Raw genomic sequence first — 26,090 nt, forward strand, 5'->3', positions numbered from 1 at the left:
CATAACATTCTAGAATCTGCCATTTTCACTGAATACTAAGTCATGAACAATAAGTTTGAATATGGAGAGACAAAGCAATATATTGTGAATAATGTGGACTTCCGGTTAAAAAAAAAATCAAATCTTCACTTACCAACTTACTAATTAACCTTAGTCAAATTATTTAATCTCTCTGAGCATCTTTTTTTTTTTTTTATTATTTTTAAGCCTGTAAAGTGCATAGGATTGTTTTTAGCATCAAATGAAGTAAAAGGTAAAGAACTGGACACATAGGGACACCCAAAAAATGCCTGCTCCTAGAGAATAAAACCTTGAAATAAACTTAACCAGGGACATGAAGGACTTAAAATTATAAAGCACTACTGGAAAAGATTAAAGAAGACTTAAATAAATGGAAAGATGTTCTGTGTTCTTGGGTTAGAAGAATTGACATTGTTAAGATGTCAAGACTGCCCAAAGTGATCTTTAGATTCAACGCAATCCCAGTCAAAACTCTAACGGCCTTCTTTACAGAAATGGAAAAACCAACCCTTAACTTTATGTGGAATGGCAAGAAGCCCTGAATAGCTAAAGCAATGTTGAAAGAGAAGAACAAAACAGGAGGCCTCACACTTCCTGATTTTAAAACACTTTATACATCTACAGTAATCAAAACAGCCTGGTACTGGTATAACAATGAACACATTAAAAAAAAAAAAAAAACAGTTGCTGTCAAGTCGATCCCAACTCATAGCGACCTTATAGGACAGAGTAGAACTGCCCCATAGGGTTTCTAAGGAGCACCTACTGGATTAAAACTGCCAACCTCCTGGTTAGCAGCTGTAGCTCTTCACCGCTACACCACCAGGGTTTCTAATGAACACATAGACCAATGGAATAGAACAGAGAGTCCAGAAATAACCCCACACATGTATATTCAACTGACTTTTGACAAGAGTGCTAAGTCCATTCGATGGGGAAAGAAGAGTCTCTTCAATAAATGGTGCTGGGAAAATTGGATTTCCACATGCAGAAAAATGAAACAGGATCCATGCCTCACACCATATACAAAAACAAATTCAAAATGAATTAAGAACCTACATGTGAAAACTAAAACCATAAAATTCTTAGAAGAAAATACAAGGCCAATGCTGTCAGGCCTAGCTTTTAACAATGGATTATCTAATATAATAACAAAAACACAAACAGCAAAAGACAAAATAAATAAATGGGACCTCATAAAGTTAAAAACTTTTGTTCATCAAAAGACTTTACCAAGAAGCTGAAAAGACAAGCTACTGACTGGGAAAATATCTTCAGAAACCATATATCTGATAAGAATCTAATGGCCAAAATACATGTAAAACTTTGACAACTTAACAAAAATAGACAAATAACCCAATCATAAAATGGGCGAAGGACTTGAATAGACATTTCCCCAAAGAGGACATTCAAATGTCCACCAAACACATAAAAAGATGATAAATGTCATTAGCCATCAGAGAGATGCAAATCAAAACCATAATGAGATACCATTTCACTCCCACTAGGATGGCTAATATTAAAAAAAAAAAATACATAACAAATGTTGGTGAAGATGTGAGGAAATTAGAACCCTTAACCATTGCTGGTGGGATTGTAAAATGCCACAGCCAAAGTGAAAAACAGTGTGGCAGTTCCTAAAAAAATTAAAAATAGAGCTACTATACGACCCAGCAATTCCACTGCTAAATGTATTCCCAAAAGACTTGACAACAGAGGCTTAAACAGACTCGTACAACAATGTTCACTGCAGCACTATTCACGATAGCCAAAAGGAAGAAACAACCTAAATGCCCATCAACAGATGAATGGATAAACAAGACGTGGTAATACAACAATGGAGTGCTACTCAGCCAGTGGAAGAAACGAAGTCTGGATACATGCTACAATATGGATGAAGCTCGAAGACATTATGCAGTGTGAAATAAGTCAATCACAAAAGGACAGATATCGCACGACTTCACTCATATAAAAAGACAAGAAAAGGCAACTACATAGAGACCAAAGTTTATTAATGATTCCCAGGGGTAGGACAGAGGGGACAAGGGGGGTATTTAATGGCGATGGAAAAATTGCATTGATTAAGGGTCGGGTTGCACAGCTGATTGTTGTAATTGCTGTCAACAAGTTGCACACCTGTAGAAAGTTGAATTAGCAAAAGTTGCGCGGTAGGTATATTTTCAACAGCAGCAACCAAAAAAAGAGTAGCTACTGAGGCTGCTTATGTACAAGCAAAAACCTCAAGTGATTTGGTTCCTTGGTTTGGAGGTTTAGGGTCATGGTTTCAAGAGACATCTCAGTTAATTGGCCTAACAACATGTTTAGTGCTTCTGTTTTATCTCTTAGTTCATTGCATAGTGTCTGAGGTCTTAAAAGCTTGCAAGCTATCATCCAAGGCATGACAATTGGTCTCTATTTGCCTAGAGCAACAGGGGATCAGGAATAGGAGAGGATATGGAATGTGGGGCTAACGGAGTCCATGAACAATTGCCTTCTTTGCCATGAGACCAGAAGAACTGGAGGATGCCCCGTTACCATTATTGAACATTTTGATCAAAGAATCTATATACGAATCCTGATCAAAAGGGGGAAAGTGTAGCACAGAATTTCAAATTTTCATGGATTCCAGACTTTCTGGAGCCATGGGGGCTAGATGAACCTCTGAAATTAAATGAGGAAGAAATTAATAAATTTTGTAATAAAGGTATTGAGACAACTGGTCAAACATTTGCAAAAATAAAATTAAGTTCCTTTTTACAGTCTGTATTCCAGATGGCTTAGATATTTAAACATACCAAAATTTTAAAGTTATAATTAAAGTACCTGAAAAAAAACTGCAGATGGCTAGATATTTATATAGCTTTTGAGAGGGGAGCATGAAACCAAGGGAAAAATCATTGCATCATATATGTAACTATATATTTTGTAAAAACTGTGCATCAAACAATACCAAAAATAAAGAAGAAACACATATACACAAAAGCATGCATTGTATAGGACTGAATCTTCTTAATATATATAGTGTTAACGACTAAACAAAAGTCAATTACCCATAATTAGATAAATGTAAAAGAACCAATATGAGATTGGGTCCCCACATAAAAAGATATTCCTCGGTACTGTCTAGGGTAGGGTGAGAAAAAACACTCTCAGACATTGCAAAAGGGAGCGAACTTGGAGTACTTTTTCTAGGAAGGATATTTACAGTAAATATCAAAAGTTTTCAAAACATCTTTGCTTTTTGACTCAACCATTCCATTTCTAGGAATTCAGTTGGAGACTATAACCAGATGTACTTAACTGTGTACATAAGAACACTCATCACCGTGATGTCTGGAAAGTTGAAACGGATATAAATGTCCAACAGGAAGGGATTCATAAAATAAAACAATGGGCTATCATGAAGTCATTACAAATGATACTGAGAAAATCATTGTTTTTTAGAATAGGTAAAGCTAGCTATGTTAAACATTCATGTAGTACAAAAGGATATACAGTGAAATGTAAGTCTCCATCCTACTCCTTTTCCCCCCAGTAAGCCCCTTTCCCAGTTACACAACAGAGGCAAACAGTACTGCTATTTTCTGGTGAATCCTTTGACTTAATTTATGTGTCTGTGCCCGCACGCGAATGTGCGTAGGTATATGACCTCCTCCCCTTTTAACTACCTGTATTATTTACAGCTCTGTACTTTATTTCTTTTCAATTATTGTGTTGTTGTGTGCTGCTGAGTTGATTCCAACTCATAGTGACCCTATATGACAAAATAGAACTACCCCACAGGGTTTCCTAGGATGTAAACTTTCTGCAAGCAAATCACCAGGTCTTTTCTCTGGTAGAGTGGCTGGTTGGGTTGTGACCACCAACCTCTCGGTTGTGCCACCAGGGTTCCCTTCGTTTAACATAAAAATATATTAGCAAGTGGAAAAACGTGTACCATGCTGGATGGATTTTGTGATGCCATTAAAAAAAAATACCTATCTACCTAGAAGGCTGTATGCCAAGGAAGCAACAGTTTGGCTCAGATGACAGACCTGTGTCTCCATTTAAAAGCAGATGACCCTAAACCCAGGAAGATACAACAATTTGCTCCAAGTTACACAACTGACGAGCAGCACACTTGATGTTACAACTGGGAAGCATAATCCAGGTATGGTCCAGCCAGCACTGACTACAGCAAAACTTTGCTCTAGATTCTCTACTGTGTAAAGATGTTTAAACTCCACACTGAATACGTCTCATTATAGAGATATGAATGACTCTCTAATCATTATAGAGATATTAGAAAATAAACATAACCCCCCTCAAAACAATCTAAGAATGATTCATAATCACACAAGTCAGAGAACTCTAATTAGTGTTTACAGAGTTTATGACACGCAGATGCAATTTTTTAAAATAAAAATTGGATTAAGTTTTGAGTGATAATGTAAATCTGTGGATACAAACTGGACTGCTAGTAAACAAAAGGCCTTAAATCCTTTCCTGTCCCCCACCCACCTGTCCCCCACATACCTGTCCCCCACCCACCTGTCCCCCCCACCCCGACTAACTTCAGGAAGTAAAGGAAAAAGAAAGAGGCTGGCTTGGATAATTTCTAAAGTCTCAAATTGCTCTGTTCTGTGAAGCCAGGTTTCTTGCTCGAAATTTCTGTCCTGTTAGATACTTAATTGAATGTCTGCTGTGTGCCAGGCACTATTTTATTTATACAACAGTGAACAAAGCAGGCATAGTCCCTGGTGAAGCTTATATTCTGGTAGAAGTGACAGACAAGAAGCAAAGAAAACAAACAATATCAGATACAGATAAGTGTTATCATGAAAAATACAGCAGAATAAGAGCATATGCCCCTCTTCTGGAGAAGGTGGTTATAGGCATGTATCACTCTTCCATGTGCACAGACAGTCCAATGGAAAACCAAGATTTCATTAGGTAGTTACTAAGAAAGAAGGGCAAAAAAAGAATACTGCAGACACAATTGTTTCCTGTCTTAACCGGTTATCTAACAAAAGCAAGAAAGTTTACCTGAAAGCCTTATTAATTTCCATGTTCTTTTGAAATTGGTCCTTTTCTTTGCCATCCTGTTCCCCTCCTTTCCCCAAGTTCTGTTCCTCCAGCTTGGGTGGTGGTGGTCGAGGTGATGCTGATGATGTTGGTGGGGGTGGTGGTGATGGCGGTGGCTGAGATGGTGGCGATGGTGGTGGTGGAGGTGGTGGTGATGGAGGTGGTGGAAGTGGGGCTGATGGCAGTGGTGGAGGTGGCGGTGATGGCAGAGGTGGTGGCGGGACCACTGGCTTGATGGTAGAATTCTTTGTGTGGAATGTTTACTACATCACCTGAGCCTGAGTCAGAACTCCCTTTGTGAGTCTGAAAGACTGTGAAGCAATAATGTAACAACTTGTATTAAGTAACAAACTTCACAAACTTACCTTTGGAATTTCTGAAAGAAGGCTAAAAAAAATAAAAAGCATTGCCATCAAGTTGGTTACAACTCATACCGACACTATAGGACAGAGTAGAGCTGTCCCATAGGGTTTCCTAGGAAGGGCTGGTGGATGTGAACCGCCGACCTTTTGGTTAGCAGCTGTAGCTCTTAACCACTGAGCCACCAGGGCTCCGAAAGAAGGCTAAATCATTAAATATGCTGTCTTATACCTGTTCCTGTAAAGATTACAGTCTGGAAAACCCTATAGGGCTGTCATAAGGGGTCACTATGAGTCAAAATTGACTTGATGGTATCTAATGACACAATAATATACCTCCACAATAGGAAAAAATATGAGTAGTAATAATAAAGTCATTTTTTTTTTCTAATAAGTTGTGATACTTTCAAAACAGTGATTCCAGGAGGCTATGCCCTTATTGTAGAGTTTCTGGGTGGTGCAAATGGTTTACATGTTTGGCTACTAACTGAAAGGATGGAGGTTCAAGTACACCCAGAGATGCCTCAGATGAAAGACCTGGAGATCTAATTCCCAAAAATCAGCCATTGAAAACCCTATGGAGTACAACTCTGCTCTAACACAGGGTCACCATGAGTCAGAACTGACTCAACAATAACAGGTTGTATCCTTACTGTACAGATCAGTTGACTCCCACCTAGCACAGGGCACTTCAAGTGACTGCTCTAGGGCACCTTCTCCTATCTGCCTCATGGATCCTGCCCACTCTATCTTGCTGTTCCAAGACACTGCCTGAAGGTTATAGATCTTATTTGGACTGTCTTTTTGATTCTTGACCCTGGCTTCACTCCTGACCAATATGTTTAGTTCCATACCTGCATAACACTCCCTTGACGCAGACTAGGCTAGAACAAGAGTCTTAGAGCAACTTGCTTGCCCACTGAAGAAGTTTAGACAAGCCCCACTGCCTCCTGGACACTTCCATGGGGATGTATCACAGTCAACTAAAAGTCAATGTGTCTAAAATGGAACTCGCCATCTTTCCTCCAGAGTCTTCTCTTCCTACCATCAACTTGATTAGGCTGGAAACCATACTGCCCAGAATTCCCCTTCCTGTGTGGTTCCAGGTAAGAGCTGGCCAAGAAAATAGTTGTATGAGACTTGGGGGAATGTAGGAATGACTCAGGGGCCACTACACTCTGAATGTTGTCCTGGCTCAATGAGATGACCCACAGAAACAGAGATGCCCAGCAGGCTCCAGCTTGTCCTTGTTCTTCTCTATTCTGCCTCCAGTTCTTTCTCCAGATTGCTGGCCCTGTAACCAACAGTAGCCCAAGGCCCATCACCAGACACCTGCCTGTGGACCCACAAAGCAACTGCCTTTTCTAGACTTCTCAACAGCCTCACCTTTGTGGTCCCACTTCAGCAGCTGGACGTGCTTTGTTTCTCATACTGACTGGTTGATGACTTCTCTGATCTCCCAATTCCCCTACCCAGACTTTTACTTGCCCAGCTCCTCCCACAAATTGAATAAGGCTTAATTTCAACAGTAAATCCTTTATTCCATAAATCCTAAATTCTGCTTTACTGATTGAGCCCTAGCTGATATGGGCGCCATCACCATCCAGTCTTTCCTTTCAGGATATCAGAACTTGTCCTACCTCTCTCTTAAATATCCCTCTGCTCATCTACTTCTCTCCAACCCCATGCTGTTCCACGGTACCAACATCTCTTGCCTGGAGTACTGCACTGGTCTGCTAACTGGTCTACCCTCTTCCCGCATTGTTCTCTCTCAATAGATTCTCCTTAGAAAAACCAGAGGCCATTGTCTGCCTGAGGCCCTTTCCTGGCTTCCCTTGTTTTGGGGATAAACTTTTAAATGTGTTTGACAAAGCTCTGTCTCTTGGCTTCTGCTACCTTCTCTAGCCCATGTCTCATCATTGTCCCCTCACTCCATGCCAGTATTCTGTAGAGCTACTGAACAAATATTTGCCAGTTTGGTAGGAAATGGTATTTAATTACCTTAATCCTCATTTCTTCTTACTCACTGCTTTCTAAATCTTGGATTGGAAACCTCAATATTGCACAGATGTCACGGTTAAAAGGGAGAGAAGCAAACCACCCACAGAGAGAAGATATTTACAACACATGTAACTGACGAAGTATTCGACACAGAATATGTCAAACTAAAATAACTCAATAATAAAAAGTCAAACATAGTCTCCTCCCTCAAAAAGGCAGAAGACTTGCAAGACTTTTCACAATATAATTAATCAAAAAACAAATGAAAAAATACTTCACCACTACAAAAAACAGGAAAATGTAGATGAAAACCATAATACAGTAGAATTTCATGCCCATCATATTGGCACAAAGCATTAAAATCTGACCATTTCAAATGCTGGTGAGGATGTGGAGTGATGAGAACTCTTAAACACTACACTTCTGGTTGGAGGAAAACTCAGTACAATGAGTCACTTCAGAAAACAATACTGTCCTATCTCACAAGTTGAAGATGCACACAAAAAAACCAAACCCGTTGCCGTCAAGTCAATTTCCAACTCATAGTGAGTCTATAGGACAGAGTAGAACTGCTCGCATAGAGTTTCCAAAGAGCACTTAGTGAATTTGAACTGCTGACCTTTTGGTTAGCAACTGTAGCTCTTAACCACTATGCCACCAGGATTTCTGCACCTATCCCAAAGATCGGCAAATTATGGCCCATGGGCCAACCTGGCTCACTACCTATTTTTGTACAACCCATGAGCTAATAATGGTTTTTTACACTTTTAAATAGTTGAACAAATCAGAAGAAGATTTCAAGACATGTGAAAATTATATGAAATTCTAATTTCAGTATCCATAAATAAAGTTTTATTGAAACACAACCATGCTCATTCATTTATATATTGCCTATGGCTGCTTTTACACTAAAATGACAGAGTCAAATAGTTGCAGCAGGGACATAGGCCTGCAGAGCCTAAAATATTTACTATTTGTTCCTTTACAGAAAAAGTTTCATAAGCTCTGATATACTCTATGACTTAGCAAATCCATTTCTAGTTATTTATCCTGTAGAAACTATTGTGTGTACATTAGGAGACGTGTGTAAGAATGGTTATATTAGTACAGTTGGCAATCGCAAAAAACTAGAAACAACGCAAGTATCCAATAATAAGTTATCTATTATCTACAAACTTTGTAGCTTAAAAGAACACACATTTATTATCTCACCATATCTATGGGTCAGGAGTCCAGTCATTACTCAGCTGGATCCTTTGCAAGGCTGCAATCAATTGTCTGCCAGGGCTAGGGTCTCCTTTGGAGGCTCAACTGGGAAGGATTCACTTCCAAACTCACTTAGGTTGTTCACAGAACTCACTTCCTTACGGTTATTGAACTGAGGACCTTGTCTTCTTGCTTGCTGGCTGTGGGCTGGAGGTCACTGTCAGTTTCTACAGGCTAACCTTGGCTCTTTGCCACATGGGCCTCCAAAGATGGACTTACTTCTTCGAAGCCAGCAAAGGAGAGACGCTGCAAGCAAGATGGAGCCCGTATACAGTATAATATAATCAAGGGAGAGACGTCCTCTCACTTTTGCCATATTCCAACAGGTCCTACTCACACTCAAGGGGATGGCATTATACAAGGTGTGTGAATACCAGAAGGTGGCAATCACTGGGGCCACTTTAGAGGGACCACCGGAAGAAGAACGAATAAATAAGTGGCAGTGTATCATACCTCAGCGGATAGAAGAAGCTCCAGTTACACAGAGCTTGGAAGAATACCAGGACGTGTATACTGACGCAAAGAACTGCCAGTCACAAGAAGTCTATAGAGGGAAATTCCATTTGTGTAAAGTTCATAAATTTGCAAACTAAACAATATGTTGTTTAGGGATGTAAACATATGTGATAAAACTATAAATAAAAGCAAGGTAATGATAAACAAATATTCAAAATAGCAATTACCTCAGAGAGGACAGGAAAAGAAATTGAATTGGGACCTTCAAAGTAACACTGATAAGATAATGAGTACATGATTATTCATAGAATTGCTTTTATATCTTACACATGTTTAAACTGTTACTTTGTGCCTATTCATTACTTAAAAATTAATGAGACAGCATTGTTCACAGTGTCCAAAAAGTATCCAAAAATAAGTTGTTGTTTTTTTTGCTAAGTGCAGTTGAGTCGGTTCCAGCTCACAGCCACCCTATGTACAACAGAACTGAACACTGCCTGTACCATCCTCACAATCATTGCTATGTTTGAGCCCATTGATACGGCTACTGTGTCAACCCATCTTGTTAAGGGTCTTCCTCTTTTTCACCGACCTTACCAAGCATGATGTCCTTCTCCAGGGACTGGTCCCTCCTGTCCAAAAATAAGTTGTTAGTTTATACTAAAATTAGTCATAAATACAACAGCATGCTATCCAGCTTATGCCAACAATCTGTATTTAGTTGTTTAGAAAGAAGTCCACTGAATATTGTTTGATGAAATAAAAAAAGACTACAGAGCAACATAAATAGGATAGGCCTATTTATGTAATTGCATAGACTCATAAAAAAATAGCTAGAAAGATGGTTGATAAATCACTAATATTAGTTTTATCTCTGTAAGAGATTTTCTTTTTTTTTGCCCTTCTACATAGTATTTTTAGTGAGAAAGTACCATTTTCCCCAAATACTTGTATGCAAATAGATAAATCTATGCCTTTTTTATATTTTTACATAAATATATCTGTACCATAAGTATCTTCATACAATTTTGTTTTTTAAAAAATAAACCATAAAATTGTAAGTGCTTCTTATTAAAGTGGAAAAAAGGAAGCAAGTAGGCTCTGAATTAAAACTGTCCTTTTTCCCCTTCTCAATCCATTGTCCAAAGATAGACTCACTGACATGAATCCTCCCTACAAATGTCAGTAGGCGAATTGATCATATTTTACATATTATCATGTAATATATATTATTCTGCAACTTATGTTTTCACTTAGCAATAATATTGTGGACATTGTTCCAGGTCAGGATAGATAGACAGACAGAAAGATAGATAGGTAGATGGCTGCCAATGATTGGCTCCAACTCATGGCAACCTTACATACGACACAATGGTCCTGTGTCATCCTCACCATCGCCCGCATGTTCAAGTCCATCTTGTGGCTATTGTGCCAATCTATCTCAATGAAGGTCTCCCACACCCTCAATGGTCCTCAACTTCACCAAACACGAGGTCCTTTTCTAGCTATTGACCTCTCCTCATGACATCTCCAAAGCAAGCAATTTAGACAACATTCTGTTGATATCAATAAAGTTTTCGTTGGCTAATTTTTGGAACTAGATCATCAGGTCTTTCTTCCTAGTCTCTCATAGTCTGGAAGCACTGCTGAAACCTGCCCACCATGGTGACCGTGATGGTGTTGTGAAATATCGGTGGCCTGGCCCCAAAATCACAGCAACATGCAACTACCCCAGTAGAGCAAACTGACAGATGGGTGGTGGTGAATGTATATACGTCTACCGGGTTTCTTTTTAATAGCTGTATAACATCCAATTGTATAGGTACACAAAAAGTTATCTACATTTTTTTTTTTGCTGATGGACATTTAGCCTGTTAATATTATTTGCCTTTTACAAATAATACTGCAACAAAAAAATTCTTGCACACATATCCATAAGGTAAATTCCTAGCACTAAAATTCTCTGCCAATGACGAAGTGCATTTTGAATTTTAAAAATTTATTCAACCACCCTTTACTGAGAACATAGTATGGGTCAGGTGCTGTTTTTAGCATGGGGAATTCCGGGACAAAGAAAACAAAATTCTTCCTGTAAAGAGTGTATATTCCAAATACTGTCAAATAGCCAGCTATATTTTATACCAATAACAACTGTTATTGAGAGTTTTATTTCTTCTTTCCGGATTGATAGTAAGTATAAAAGTAAACAGTAGAAGCTTATTGATTTTTCTTTCGTGTTTTAAATTAAGAGAGCGGTTAACATTTTCACAAATATTAGTAGGCAATTAGACTTTCATTTTCTGTGAACTGATAGTTCACATACTTTTTCTTTCTTTTTTTCTGTTGGGTTGTTACTCCTTTCCTCAGTGCTTGGCAACTGGTCTTCTATAATAGAGAAAATAAACTTTTAACATATGTGTTACTTTTATGTATTTTTAAAAATAAATCTGAATTATTTTCCTGAAGACAATAAAATTACTTAAAGCTATCTAAGTAAATGCAAATATTCTAGGGAAATAACTTTCTGGAAATGTGTCCAATAAACTCATGTCCAAAGCAATGTCAATAAACATCGAAGGTTGTAGGAAATCTGAAGATCAACTATCTTGGGAAGACTGACAACTCAACGGAAGAATGCTTTCACTTTGAGATGGTTGTATCCATTATTTGTTTTATGTATTGAGCACTTACGAGTAGCGAGTCTCCAAGTGTGAGATGCTCAGTGTCTCAGGGGAGACAGGCACATAGATGGATTTCTAGACAATACAGTAAAACCTGCAAAAGCCGGAACCTGTGTAAGGAGGAAACCTGTTAGAGAAGGAAGCTCAAATATTTTCCACTAAAACGAGCAATAAGAAAGTGGTAAGACTGCACCCTGTCAAAAGTGGAAAACTTGCGAAACCTGGAAAAACAAGGCAGTCCCATCGAGTTCTGGCTTTCACGGGTTTCACTGTAACAATATGAGAGCTTACCAGGTGCTGGAGCCATTTCTAAGCATTCCACCCACATTATTTCACATCCATACAATAACTCTGCAAATAACCATCATTAACCCATTTCACAGACAAGGACACTGAGGATCCAGAAGGTAAGTTAACTTGCAGAGTTGAGACTCATGCTCAGTCGGGTTGACCAGCAAAGCCGGTGACTTTTCCATGACACCAGGGACAGAAATAAAAATCAGTGCATTTTGGATGAAAAGGACAATCAGCAATTCATTTGCTGAAGGAAGGCGGATTTCTCTGAACCCTTTGAAGTTCAAATTCAAATACATTCACAAATCTTAATTTCTCGTTTTTACTCCTCTTTTTTTTTTTTGCCTTTCTGTTCTGGAATAAATTCTTGACTTGCCATCCCAAATGCAAGTTAATCAAATACATGTGGCTCAGTGGAAACCTGGCCAAATGAGAAAATACTGAAAACCATCCTCTCCAGTAAGCTGTCCTTGCTTGACTTAAAACTGCTCATCAATTTCAAGTTTCCTACATGTTCTACAATTATGATCGTAAACGTTGAGGCAGCAGGCACCAGCCTGTGTGGAAGAGAGTTATTTTTAGTGTTTTTTTTTTCTTTGGAGATGTCTTTTTGGATATCACAGAGATTCTAGTACAGGGCTGTTGCTGTTTGAGGGCTTCTGGGCCTGTGACAGAGAAAATGGAGTGGGTGGTTTGCTGACAGTTCTTATAAATACCCCAGTATTTATTTAATGGCAGAAACACACAAAGAGAACACACAGGGCATTAGTGGAAAGAACACAGCTTAGCTCCATTCATCCTCTGGGCCCAGGACCAAGTACTTCTAGTCTGTTCTGAGGAACAGCCTCTGGGGCCAGCTGCAGGCCTGTGTCTGGGGAAGTCACCTGCCTGCCTGCTAGAAGAGGAAGGAAGGAAGGAACAGGGAACAATGAGGCCCTTGTAAAAAGCCAAGTTTTGTTTTGTTTTTTTTTAAGTTTATTTTCTAATCATGTCACTCCCCTGCTTAAAACCTTTCAGCAGCTTGCCACTGCTTTGAGGAGAAAGGCCAAAAGCCCTAAAACAATGTGCAAGTCTCCACAGGGCCTGGCCAAAGCTTGCCTCTTCAACCTCATCTCTCTTCACTTTCCTTTACACGTGTCCACGCTCTGTACCTCAGGACTCTGTCCTGCTGTTCCCTCCACCTGTCACCCAGTTAATCTGAACTTGTTCTTCATGTCTCCATCAAAACATCACATCATCAGGAAGTCTTTCCCGATTCCTTACGTGAGTTCTCAACTCCTTTGTCAAATGCCTTCACAACTCCTTATACTTTTCACTTACTTAAATTTGTGATGATGTATTTCTGTGATTATTTAATGGATGCCTGTCTCACCAGCCCTGTCTTGTTTGCTATTTTAGCCCACAGCCAGCACATAGCCTTATGGTAGATATTCCTGGCCTGTAGTAAGAGTTGCATAAATACTCGTTGAAAAGATGAATGAACAAATGAAATGAGTGCTTGAGCACTCAGAGATTTAATTTTTAATAAAGAGAATAAGAAAGATGTCAATTCTTTTCCCTCATTTTCACTCTCATAGGGCCTAAGTTTGGAGATTCATGGCCCAGAAGCCGGCCAAACATAGAACTAGAAGAAAGGACAGTGGAGTATCAGACACTCCCAGACTCTGGTGGGAACTTGGCTGCCAAGTAGTCTTATTCCCTAAAATGGTGCTGTCCAACATGGTAGCCACTAAGCTCATTGCTGTCGAGTCAATTCCAACTCATAGCGACCCTATAGGACAGAGTAGAACTGCCCTATAGGGTTTCCAAGGAGCAGCTGGTGGATTCAAACTGCCAATCTTTTGGTTACCAGCTCTAGCTTTTAACCACTGAGCCGCTAGGGCTCCATGGTAGCCACCAGTCACATGTTATTTAAATGTAAACTAGTCAAAATGAAATTCAATTAGAACTTAGTTCCTCAGTCTCACTTGCCACATTTTGAGGGCTCAATAGGCAGATGTGGCTAGTGGCTACCCTATTGAACAGGTAGATATAGAACACTTCCATCATAGTAGAAAGTTCCATTGAACAGTGCTGTTCTAGAATGAAAAAATATCCTCTCTCCTGGGTTGTGCAAACAGTTTAAGTGTTGGGCTACTACCCAAAAGGTTGGCAGTTTGAACCCACCCAGAGGGGCCTCTGAAGAAAGGCCTGGCAATCTGCTTCGAAAAGGTCACAACCTTGAAAACTATATAGAGTTCAGTTCTACTCTGCAGCACATGGGGTTGCCATGAGTTCTCATTGACTGGTTTTGTTTTGTTACTCCGTCCTCACAATTAAGGGGTTTTTAGTATGTAGCATGTTATCTGAGGGATGGAATCTCCTGTTGTTATTGTCGTTACCAGCTGCCGTGGAGTCAATTCTGACTCATGGCAACTGCATGTGTGCAGAGTAGAACTGCTCCATAGGGTTTTCAAGGCTGTGGGCTTTCAGAAGCAGGTCACCAGTCCCGCCTTCCCAGGTGCCTCTGGACAGGTTGGAACTGCCAAACTTTCAGCTTCACTGCTGGGGTTTAATTATTACACCACCTCCCCACACCCACTGCGGTCAAGTTGATTCCGCCTCATAGCAACCCTATAGGACAGAGTAGGACTGTGCCATAGGGTTTCCAAGGCTGTAATCTCTACAGAAGCAGACTGCTACATCTTTCTCCCAAAGAGCCTCTGGTGGGTTCAAACCACTGACCTTTCAGTGAGCAGTCGAGCTACCAGGGTTCCTCACACAGTACGAAGCACACAGTAAATACCCAATAACTCTTAGTTATCATCCTGTTATTGGTGACAAATTTAAATTTGTCATGAATTGCTGCAGAAATTGGATTACAGCTGTTAAAACATTACAGGTGAGGATGTGCGGACATGACCAGTGTAGTGCTAACTTCCGGAAGTTTTAATTTGGTTTTGCTGAGAGCTGGCAGCTCAACCTGTAAGTCATATTGTACATTCCTTTGATCACAACCACATTTCCGAGATGCCCACGACTTCTCAGTAGGCCAAGAAGTGCATGGCCAATACCACATGTCGGAATTCTACTTGAAGTATTGGTTATCTTAAGCAATTGAATTTTTCATCTAGTTTTTCTGCTTGGCCCCTGGTGGTTTCCTCTAATGCTTCTTGTCAATTCTGCTGGCTCTGTTTTCTTCCAAATTTTAGGCCTGTTTCCAAAAGGCAAACAAATTTCAAACAGGATGTGTATGTTTGTATTTGGAGTGTGGAGACTTGAGGAAGAAGGAGGGAGGGAAATGATGGTTAATCTGATGTCAAGTTAAAACCAGAGAGAGAAAGTGGGAGTGGGAGAGGCAGAGGGGAACCTTGATATTCACTGAATGCTCACCATTTGCCAGAAACTGCTCTAACCCCTTTGTTTTTTCTTATTATCTCAGGCTGTGTTCTCTAGAAAAGCAAAACCCGTAAAGTGTATAAATATATATACAAGGAGATTTATATTAAGAAAATGGCTCACATGGTTGTAGAGGCTGGAACATCCCAGGTCAGTGGATCAGGCTGGAGGCTTCTCCTGATTCATGTAGCCACAGGGGCTAGAGAACCCAAGATAGGCAAGTCAGATGGCAGGGCTCTGGCCCACAGGCTGCAAAGACCGACAAATCCCAAGATCAGCAGGCAAGATAGCAGGTAAGCTGCTAGCTCAAGTCCCAAGATCCGGAAGTCAGATGAACAGGAGCTAGATGCAGGATCCAGAGCAAGCAAAAGCCCACGAGCCTTGCCAGAAAGTCCACCTATATTGGATGCAGGCCACGTCCCCAGTGAAATTCCCTTCCAACTGGTTGGCTACTCACAGCAGATCCCGTCATGGAGGTAACCACATTATCTCAAATCTCATCATGAAGGTGATCACATGATTATACAACCGCCAAACTACATCATAACTGCCAAGCCACAGAGAATCATGGTCCAGCCAAATTGACACACAATCTTAACGATTACATTTATGGACTTTCTTCTTTGTTTAATTTTTTCGTTCAGAGTGATACATGGTTTAAAATGTTATTACAGTCATCAACAAACAAACAAACAAACAAACCCATTGCAGCTGAGTCAATTCAGACTCATAATGGCCCTATAGGACAGAGTAGGGCCGCCCCATAGGATTTCCAAGGAGCTGCTGGTGGATTCAAACTGCTGACCTTTTGGTTAGCAGCCGTGCTCTTAAGCTCTGCACTACCAGGGTTCCTTTTTTACATGTACTTGGTTTAAAATGTAATCCTAACTTAATGTATACAAACTTTGAATGTATATTCATCCAAAAAAGTGAATTAAGTTAATGTAGAAAATAAAATTGAACAATAAAAATCATTTTTCACACTTTTAAAAAATGTTATTTTTCCTAAATTATTAAAAAGAATCTATCAAAACTAAAAGGCAAAATGAAATTATAATTAATCATTATCAAATTTTTGGTCCTATTTAAATAAAGCTGGAAGTTCTTGTCAAATCTTTCGACAATTTAATTAACTCTTCTTAAGTATTCTTTAAAACTATTCACAGACCTTGCATTCAACATTCATCTATTTACCAATGAAAGAATCGTGTGTCGGGCTTCACATATGTAAAGTTTAGATCTACATACACATAAATTTAAGAGTAAAATAAATTGTTTAATATTACAAAATATTCCACCGCCACTCTGTGCAACGTTAGTGAATAGCACGCTCATTTATGAGGATCTTCAGAACCATGAATTGGAACACAAAGAGAAGCAAGGAAAAGGCTGCTTGGCGGTCTGAGAAACAATGCTTTGTTATGCAAGAATCTTTTGCTTCCATGCTAAGAAGGAAGATTTGACAAGTTAATTAATTTGTCTTTTCTCTTACCTAAGCACTTCTGCCACTCAAATCCTTCCTGCACTCCAAAGCTTCTCTCTCTCACACTCAAACCTCTCAGCTTTCCCAGGCTGGCATCTTTTGTTTTCAGGATCTAGGACAAGCAATGTGAGGAAGTGTGTCTCCCCAGGGCTGGAATAGAGTTAGGCAGAAAAGCAAATGTCTAGGTTTACAGAGTTGCCTTGTTCAAAGTTTATCCCAAATGACAGAGACTCCCTGTTTGTTTTTGAGTATTTATGATTTGAGGAACTCTCTCAGCTATGGGTCCCAGAGCAGGGACTCTTGTCTGAGTCTAAGGGTGGTACTCCTTTAAAAATTAAAGAACATGCAATCTTTAATGGGGTAAAAGACTATTCTTTAAAAGCACTGTAGTAAGCTTTGAGGTCCTCCCTTTGCTCCAAACATTTAACAATGAGACTTAACAAATAAAATATGAAGAGAAAATTCTTAAGACATGGTGGCTCCCTACTTGGCAATTGATCGAGATGGAACAGAGACCTAAAGATGAAAGGTAAGAACAATAAAACTCAAAGAAGAATACAGAGCAGAATATTCTTCACCACCATGGATTAGGTAACGAATTTTAAAACAGGACACAAAAGCACTAAACATAAAAGAAAATATTGATAACTCAGGCTTCAATAAAACTAAGTGCTTCTGTTGATCCAAGGCACCATTAAGAGAGTGAAAAAAGCAAGCCACAGACTAGAAGAAGATATTTGCAATATATATATCTGTGAAGGGACTCAAATCGAAAAATACCATATTAAAAAAACTACTAAAAATCAATAAGAAAAAGACAGGCAACCTAATTTTAAAACGGGCAAAAGATGAACAAAAGAGGGTATGCAAATTGCTGATAAGCAAATGAAAGGTGCTCAACATGTTAAGCGTTTGGCAAATGCTTGTTAACACTACAAAGAGATACCACTACACAACCGCCAAAAGGGTAAAAATTAAAGAGTCTGACAATATAAAAGTTGGATAAGGATATGCAGGCCTGTCATTCTCATATACTCCAGATAAGAGTATAACCTATACAATCACTTGGGAAACCTATTCAGGAGAATCCATTAAAGCCAAACATACATCTTCCCTATGATCCAGCAACTATAGGTATATGCCCTGGAGAAATAAGTGCATATGACAACAAAAAGGCATGATAAGAATATTCATAGCAACTTTATTGATAATAGTGAAAAACTGGACATGTCCGTCAACAAGAAAATGGATAACTAAACTGCGGTTGAGTCAAACAACAGAACACTACACAGCAATAAAAAAGTGTGACTACACGGTGACATGCAACAAAATAATGACTGTCGTAAACAGAATGATGTACAAGAGTTCAACCAGAAAGGATTCCAGCAACAAATGTGATTATATTTACATGAAATCCAAAAATAAGCACAATTTAAAAAATAGGCAAAACTAGTCTATGATGGATGATAAGTCCAAATAGTGATTGCCTTATGATACTGACTAGAAAGGGGCGAGAGGAAACCCTCTTGGGTGTTGGGACCTTTCTAAATAATGATCTCGGTGGTGAGTGCCCAACTATATGCATATATAAATATTCAGTGAGCTGGACAATTAAGTGCACTTAATTAAACGCATGTCATACCTTAAAAAAAAAAAAAAAAGCGTACTAGAAAAATAGGATAAATATTCCAGGACAGAAAGGCAAAGGGGTAAAAGCAGCTGAAGATACAAATACACTGGGCTCTGATTCTTTTTCTTTGTTTTTTTGGTGTGAAAAAAACATAAATGTTTATTTAAAAAATCCAATGCCATTTCAACGTAGACAATATCTTTTGTAACAGGCTAATAAAAAAATATTAAACTCAACTATATATAGTACATTTGATGCAAGTATTTCACCTCTCCCTAAATAGACTTCTTGTTAGGTGCCGATTTCTACACAAAATGACCCCATGTGACAGAGTAAAACTGTCTCAAAGGATTTTCTAGCACTGGTGGCATAGTGGTTAAGTGCTACAGCTGCTAGCCAGAAGGTCTGCTGTTCGAATCCTCCAGGCGCTCCTTGGAAACTCTATGGGGCAGTTCTACTCTGTCCTATAGGGTCGCTAGGAGTCGGAATCGACTCTACGGCAGTGGGTTTGGTTTTGATTTTTTAATCTTTATAGGAAGGAGCCTCGGTGGTGTAGTGGTTAAATGCGAGGCTGCTAACAGGTTGATGGTTTGAACCCACCAGCCACTCTGCTGGAGAAAAATGTGGCAGTCTGCTTCCATAAAGATTTACAGCCTTGGAAAACCTATGGGGTACGTTCTACCCTACCCTATAGGGTCGCTGAGTCAGAATCGCTTGGTGGAAAGGGGTTTGGTTTTGGGTGGTTAATCTTTATGGGAGCAGATTGCCTGGTCTTTCTCCCTCAGAGCTACTGAGTGGATTTGAACCACCAACCTTTCAGTTAACAGCTGAGCGCTTAACCGTTGTGCCACCAGGGCTAGATGAGTAAAATAGTGAATTAGATCCTCTCTGCAAGAACTATTAAAGAATATATTCAGCAAGAAAAAAACCAAAAAACCCAGAGTGAAGTGTACAGTGCAAGAAACAATTAGCATGAGAATTGATAAAATCTGTTGGCAAAGTTAATTAACTATTTATTATAATAAAATAATAAGTTGGTTTGTGCTATTAAAAAAATGTGGAAATAACCTTTTAGACAACAATAAGAAGAAAGATGGGAGTGTTTGACGAGTAGTTAAAATATGCTATTATCCTGCTTGATTGCCAATTATGTAAGAAAAACATTTGTGTGTGTTACTGGTACACAATAGCATCTAATTGACATGGGGACAGATATAAGAGATAGTTTTAAACAATAAAAATTTAAAATAAAGAATATTTAAACATTTAGTATTTTAAAGTCATAAGAAAACGTTACACACAAAATTATGCTAACAAATTTGGTAAACCACTGCCCCCAGTCCAGCCAGGCTCCTGTTTTGTACGGCCTCCAAAGTTTTTACATTTTTTAATAGTTGAGAAAAAAATTGAAAGAAGATGATTTTATGACATGTAAGAATTATATGAAATTCAAATTTCGATGTCTATAAATAAAGTGTTTTGGGGACAGCCTCGCTCATTTATTTACGTATTGCTTATTACTCTTTTCAAGAAGTGTTGCGTAGTTGTGACAGAGACCATATGACCAAAAAAAGCTTAATGTATTTCTCTCTGGCCCTTTACAGAAAAAGTGCACCGAACCCTTCTCTACAGAGTTTATTTTGTAAGTGTTAAAAAACACGAACAAGAAAGACACACATGATCTCTAAAGCGTGTTTACTTTTAAGGTAGGCGGGCACCTGGGAAATGAGATAAAAAGGGCTACAAAAGGGGATTTCTTAAACATGCATATTTTTGTCAAATGAAAATGTTAAAAAAAATCTGTTGGTAAAGAAACAGGTAATACATCATTTACTGTATTTTTCTATATGTTTGAAAATATTTTACCACTTAATAATATAAACTTTTTTGTGTGTGTGGTTTGGGAGGGATATCATGATGCTGTACTGAATACATTCCACTTTTTCTTTTTTTTTTTTAATTTTTATTAAGCTTCAAGTGAACATTTACAATTCCAATCAGTCTGTCACATGTAGGTTTACATACATCTTACTCCCTTCTCCCACTTGCTCTCCCCCTATTGAGTCAACCCTTACAGTTTCTCGTTTCGTGCCAATTTTGCCATCTTCCCTCTCTCTCTATCTTCCCATCCCCCCTCCAGTCAAGAGTTGCCAACACACTCTCCAGTGTCCACCTGATTTAATTAGCTCACTCTTCATCAGCATCTCTCTCCCCCCCACTGACCAGTCCTTTTCATGCCTCATGATTTGTCTTCGGGGATGGTTCCTGTCCTGTGCCATCAGAAGTTCTGGGGAGCATTGTCTCTGGGATTCCTCTAGTCGCAATCATACCATTAGGTATGGTCTTTTCATGAGAATTTGGGGTCTGTATCCCATTGGTCTCCTGCTCCCTCAGGAGTTGTCTGTTGTGCTCCCTGACAGGGCAGACATCGATTGTGGCCGGGCACCAACTAGTTCTTCTGGTCTCAGGATAATGTAGGTCTCTGGTTCATGTGGCCCTTTCTGTCTCTTGGGTTCTTAGTTGTCGTGTGACCTTGGTGTTCTTCCTTTGCCTTTGCTCCAGGTGGGTTGAGACCAACTGATGTATCTTAGATGGCCGCTTGTTGGCATTTAGGACCCCAGGCGCCACAATTCAAAGTGGGATGCAGAGTGTTTTCATAATAGAATTATTTTGCCCATTGACTTAGAAGTCCCCTCAAACCAAGTTCCCCAGACCCCAGCCCCTGCTCCGCTGACCTTTGAAGCTTTCATTTTATCCCAGAAACCTCTTTGCTTTTAATCCAGTCTAATTAGGCTGACCTTCCTTGTATTGAGTGTTGTCTTTCCCTTCACCCAAAGCAGTTCTTATCTACAGATTGATCAATAAAAAGCCCTCTCCCTCCCTCCCTCCCTCCCCCCTTTGTAACCACATAAGTATGTGTTCTCCGTTTTTTCTGTTTCTCAAGATCTTATAATAGTGGTCTTATACAATATTTGTCCTTTTGCAACTGACTCATTTCGCTCAGCATAATGCCTTCCAGATTCCTCCATGTTATGAAATGTTTCAGAGATTCGTCACTGTTCTTTATCGTTGCGTAGTATTCCATTGTGTGAATATACCACAATTTATTTACCCATTCATCCGTTGACGGACATCTTGGTTGCTTCCAGCTTTTTGCTATTGTAAACAGAGCTGCAATAAACATGGGTGTGCATATATCTGTTTGTGTGATTCTTTTTTTTATATCCAAAGCAGTTGCTGACATGTTAGCGTAAATTGGAACACAAGGATGTGAGCTTTGATTTTAGACTCGATGGTCAACAGTGCTGTGCTCAGGCAATCAGGAGTTAAGATTAAGGAATTGTGGAAGCCAGTTGTCCTAGATAAACAAAACAAAACAAAAACCAAACCTGTTGCCTTCCAGTCCATTCCAACTTGTAGCAACCATATAGGACAGAGCAGAGTTGCATCATAGGGTTTCTAAGGCAGTAGTCTTCAAAGAAGTGGACTGCCACATCTTTTTTCAGCAGAGTGGTGGGTGGGTTTGAACCACCTACCTTCTGGTTAGTGGCCCAGCACTTAACCACTGTGCCACCAGGGCTCCTTCTATCTAATACATCAAAAAAAAAAAAAACAAAAAAAACCTGTTGCAGTCAATTAGATTCCGACTCATGGTGACCCTATAAAACCCTATAAGGAGACCCTAAACTAGAAAACCTGTCCTGACAAAGACTTTTTTTCTAGTTTGCGAAATCATGTGTATTTGTACACAGGGAATTAGAATCCCTCTGAGGTTTATTTTAAACAATTCGCTGGCACTTACAAGAATAATACATGATATTAGGAGACTTCCAGAAAATCTAGGTCATACCAAAGTTTGGTTCTTTGCAAATCTGATTTCTTATATAACTTTTGAGTTGCTTAAAGCGATACTCACCAGCTGCTTTAGAAAAGCAGCGATGTGTTTAGCCTGAGTTCAGAAGAAAGCAGACTATATTTCTTTCACTTACATCGTACCTTATTGTAAATGGTAGGTAGGCTGGTAAAACAAATTCATGTGTGTCGGTATTGTATCCCTTGTGGTGCAGTGGTTAAGAGCTTAGGCTGCTAACCAAAAGATCCACAGTTCAAATCTGCCAGCCATTCCTTGAAAACCCTGTGGAGTAGTTCTACTCTGCCTATGGGGTTGATGGGTTGGGCTTTTTTGGGGGTGGGTGGGAGTGGGCATTGAGTATTTAAAACAAAAACAGTGGGGAATGAAACCCTCTGTATTTACAAGGGCAATGCTCGGCCAAACACATTTAGGCCCATTCTTATAAAATGGAACTAATAAACCAATTGCTGTTGGGTCATGGCAACCCCCATGTGTCAGAGCAGAACTGTGTTCCATAGGGTTTACAATGGCTGGTAGATTGCCAGGCCTTTCTTCTGAGGCACTTTTCGGTGGACTTTAACTTCCAACCTTTCGGTTAGCAGTTGAGCATATTAACAGGTTGTACAACCCAGGGAGGGACTCCATATAAAACATAGAAGATCATTATTGAGAACAAAGTCGGAATTGACTTGATGACAATGGGTTTTTTAAAATGGTATTTGGGACTTGGTTAAGACTCAGACTGGAAATGACAATTTAATGGCATAAATAGTTGAAAACTGGAGTTGGAGATTTTATGTCTCCCCATGCTAGGATTTCTTTTAAAATTGTTTTCTGTAATTTTTCCTTAAAAGGATAGATTTAATTTTAGAAGTTGTGAAAATAAAGGTCCACTAATTCACAGCCACTTTCTTAGTGGGAAGTTGGCTCAAGGGCCTCCATATGTAGGCACCCACCTCACATCTCTTTATTCCATGCTCATGTCCAGCGGCTGTCACTAAAGGCAGCTGACTGTGCCTGGAAGGACACCAGTCCTCAGCCTTGGCCTGGGCCAACCTGCCCTTATACCACCAAGTCCAGTCTCAGCCCTTGGAGTCTGGGCCCTCTTTTCAACCCATCTGTGGGGTTCAGTGTGATTGGAACATTCCAGAAGCTGTACAGCCTTGGTCAGAAGGAAAAATGAAAAGTTGCTTACTGCTGCAGAAATAGATGGTCACAAAATGTGCCGTTCCTAGGTGGGCCAAGGAGATTAGGCAGATAAGCGCCAGCCATGCCATGTGGGGGAAGGTGTCCATGAAACATAGCATATGCAAAGGCCCTGAGGTAGGAAAGAGCCTCCTGAGTGTGGCTGGAGTAAACAGTACACGGAGAAGAAAGACCAGGAGAGGTGGGCCTTGTCAATCATGTTACAGACTTGAGCTTGTATTATAAATGCTATGAGAAGCCATTGGAAGCTTTCAAGCAGGGAGTCATCGTGTGATGAGATTTGCATTTACAACTTTGAAACTCATTCTGAACTGCGGAGAACAGAATGTGGTAGAACAAAAATAAAAGCAGAGAAACGAGTTAGGAAGTTATTAATGGTCTGGGCAAGAGATGATGGCCACGGAGGCAGACGTGAAGAGATCCAAGGTAGATTTTTCAGGCTGAAATGACCAGCATTTATTGAGAAGCTATATGTAGGTGAGGTACTAGGATCAGAAAAATAAAAATAAGGTTTCAGTTTTGAGGGTGCCCACCGAAAGGTAGGACATGCAGTTAATTTCAAAACAAATGTGTAACTGCTTTTAAGGATCAGGCTGCAGAACGCCTCACCCAGAGGCATTGCTCAGGAGTGGTCTTTTATACAGATTTCAAGGAAAACTCAGGTTTGCTGGGTGTATAGTCCTGAAGGTGGGTACTTTCAGGCAGAGAAAAGAGTATGCTAAGACTGAAGGAGGTAGGCAGGCAGTGTGGGGCATTGTGGAAGTTTACAAATCTAATATTTTGGGAATTGAAAGAGTGAGGGAGAAGTAGGAGAGCGATGAGGTGGGCAGATAGGCCAGGGCTAGAGAAAAGACACTGTAAAGAATGTAGAAATAATAGATATATAGGCCAGGGCAGATACGTTCATCTAGGCAAATAGGCCAGGGCTGCTTCTACATAAAAATAATAATAATAAAAAAAAAAAACCCAACTTACAGCAACCCTAAAGGACGGAGTAGAACTGCACCTGGGAGATTCGAACTGCTGACCTTTTGGTTAGTAGCCATAGCTTGTAACCACTACACCACCAGGGTTTCGGAGCTATGAAAATTTGGTTGGTCTACTGTGGGTCAGGCATTGTGGCAATAACTTTACTTAAACAATGATTTTCACATATTTGGCCTCTTCAAAAGGTCAGTGTCACAGAAAATAAAGATGGGAGAACCATTAGACTAAAGTGAGACTAAAGGGATTTACCAATTAAATGCAATGTGCCAACTTGATTAGATATTGGTTCAAAACCAAAATAAAACAAAAGAGCCTCACAAAGACATTTGGGGAACGGTTGAGGAAATGTGAATGTGGAATGAACATCAGATAATATTAGGGAATTATGTTTAATATTCTTATGCATCTTAAGAGACGTATTCTCAAGTATTTAGGGATGAAATATCATGATCCCTGAAACTTTCTCTCAAAATAGTTCAACCACAACAACAGCAAAAACACCTTTACACACACAACTACCCCCCCCCACACACTCAGAAAGCAAATACAGGTAGTCCTGACGCACAGCATATTCGAGTTATGATGAATCACACTTAACGACTGTGGTTTTTTTTTTTTTACATCTTATCGTTAGTAATAAATACTACATACAGTGTTGCAGTGTGTAATTTGCTGATGCTGTCATTCTCAGAGGAAACCCTGGTGGTGTAGTGGTTAAGTGCTACAGCTGCTAACCAAAGGGCTGGCAGTTCGAATCCGCCAGGCGCTCCTTGGAAATTCTATGGGGCACTTCTACTCTGTCCTACAGGGTCGCTATGAGTTGGAATCGACTCGACAGCACTGGGGTTGGGTCATTCTCAAATGTTCACTTATAGATGCTCAATGTTATGATTTACTGTTCAAAGCAGCACTGTACATTATGCTATGGCAATAATAATGGGGAAAAAAGAGGTATTAGACTTATGGCAGAATTGACTTACAACAGAGTCGTGGGAACGGAACCCCATTGTAAATTGGGGACTACCTGTTTAGTAAAATGTTGATTGTTGAATCCATTGTTGTTAGGTGTTGTCGAGTCAATTTTGATTCACAGTGACCCATGTGACAGAGTATAGAACTGCCCCATAGGATTTTCTACACTGTAATCTTAATGGAATAGATCACCAGGTCTCTCTCCTGTGGAACAGCTGAGCAGAATAAAGAAGACCAAAGACACGAGGGAAAGATTAATCCCAAGGACTAATAGACTACAACTACCGCAACCTCCACCAGACTGAGTCCAGAAGAACTAGACAGTGCCTGTTTACCACCATGGACTGCTCTGGCAGGAATCACAATAGAGGGTCCCAGACAGAGCAGGAGAAAAAGGTAGAGCAAAATTCAAAGTCACACACACACAAATAAACTAGGC

The 26,090-nt window shown here is 39.7% G+C and overlaps 1 protein-coding gene across 1 annotated transcript in view; it reads right to left on the minus strand.

The window, feature by feature from the left end:
- The window catches only part of PP2D1 (protein phosphatase 2C like domain containing 1), a 44,488-nt gene extending 33,905 nt beyond the window's left edge, over positions 1 to 10,583 (minus strand). Inside the window, exons 1-2 of the mRNA XM_010595596.3 lie at positions 10,560 to 10,583; positions 5,047 to 5,330 (exon numbers count right to left, since the gene is read on the minus strand). Coding sequence (XP_010593898.2) covers positions 5,047 to 5,330; positions 10,560 to 10,583 — 308 coding nt within the window. The remainder of the gene's footprint in view (positions 1 to 5,046; positions 5,331 to 10,559) is intronic.
- Between the last annotated feature and the right edge of the window lie 15,507 nt (positions 10,584 to 26,090).

This window comes from Loxodonta africana, chromosome 27 (assembly GCF_030014295.1).
Source record: "Loxodonta africana isolate mLoxAfr1 chromosome 27, mLoxAfr1.hap2, whole genome shotgun sequence".
NCBI lineage: Eukaryota > Metazoa > Chordata > Mammalia > Proboscidea > Elephantidae > Loxodonta > Loxodonta africana.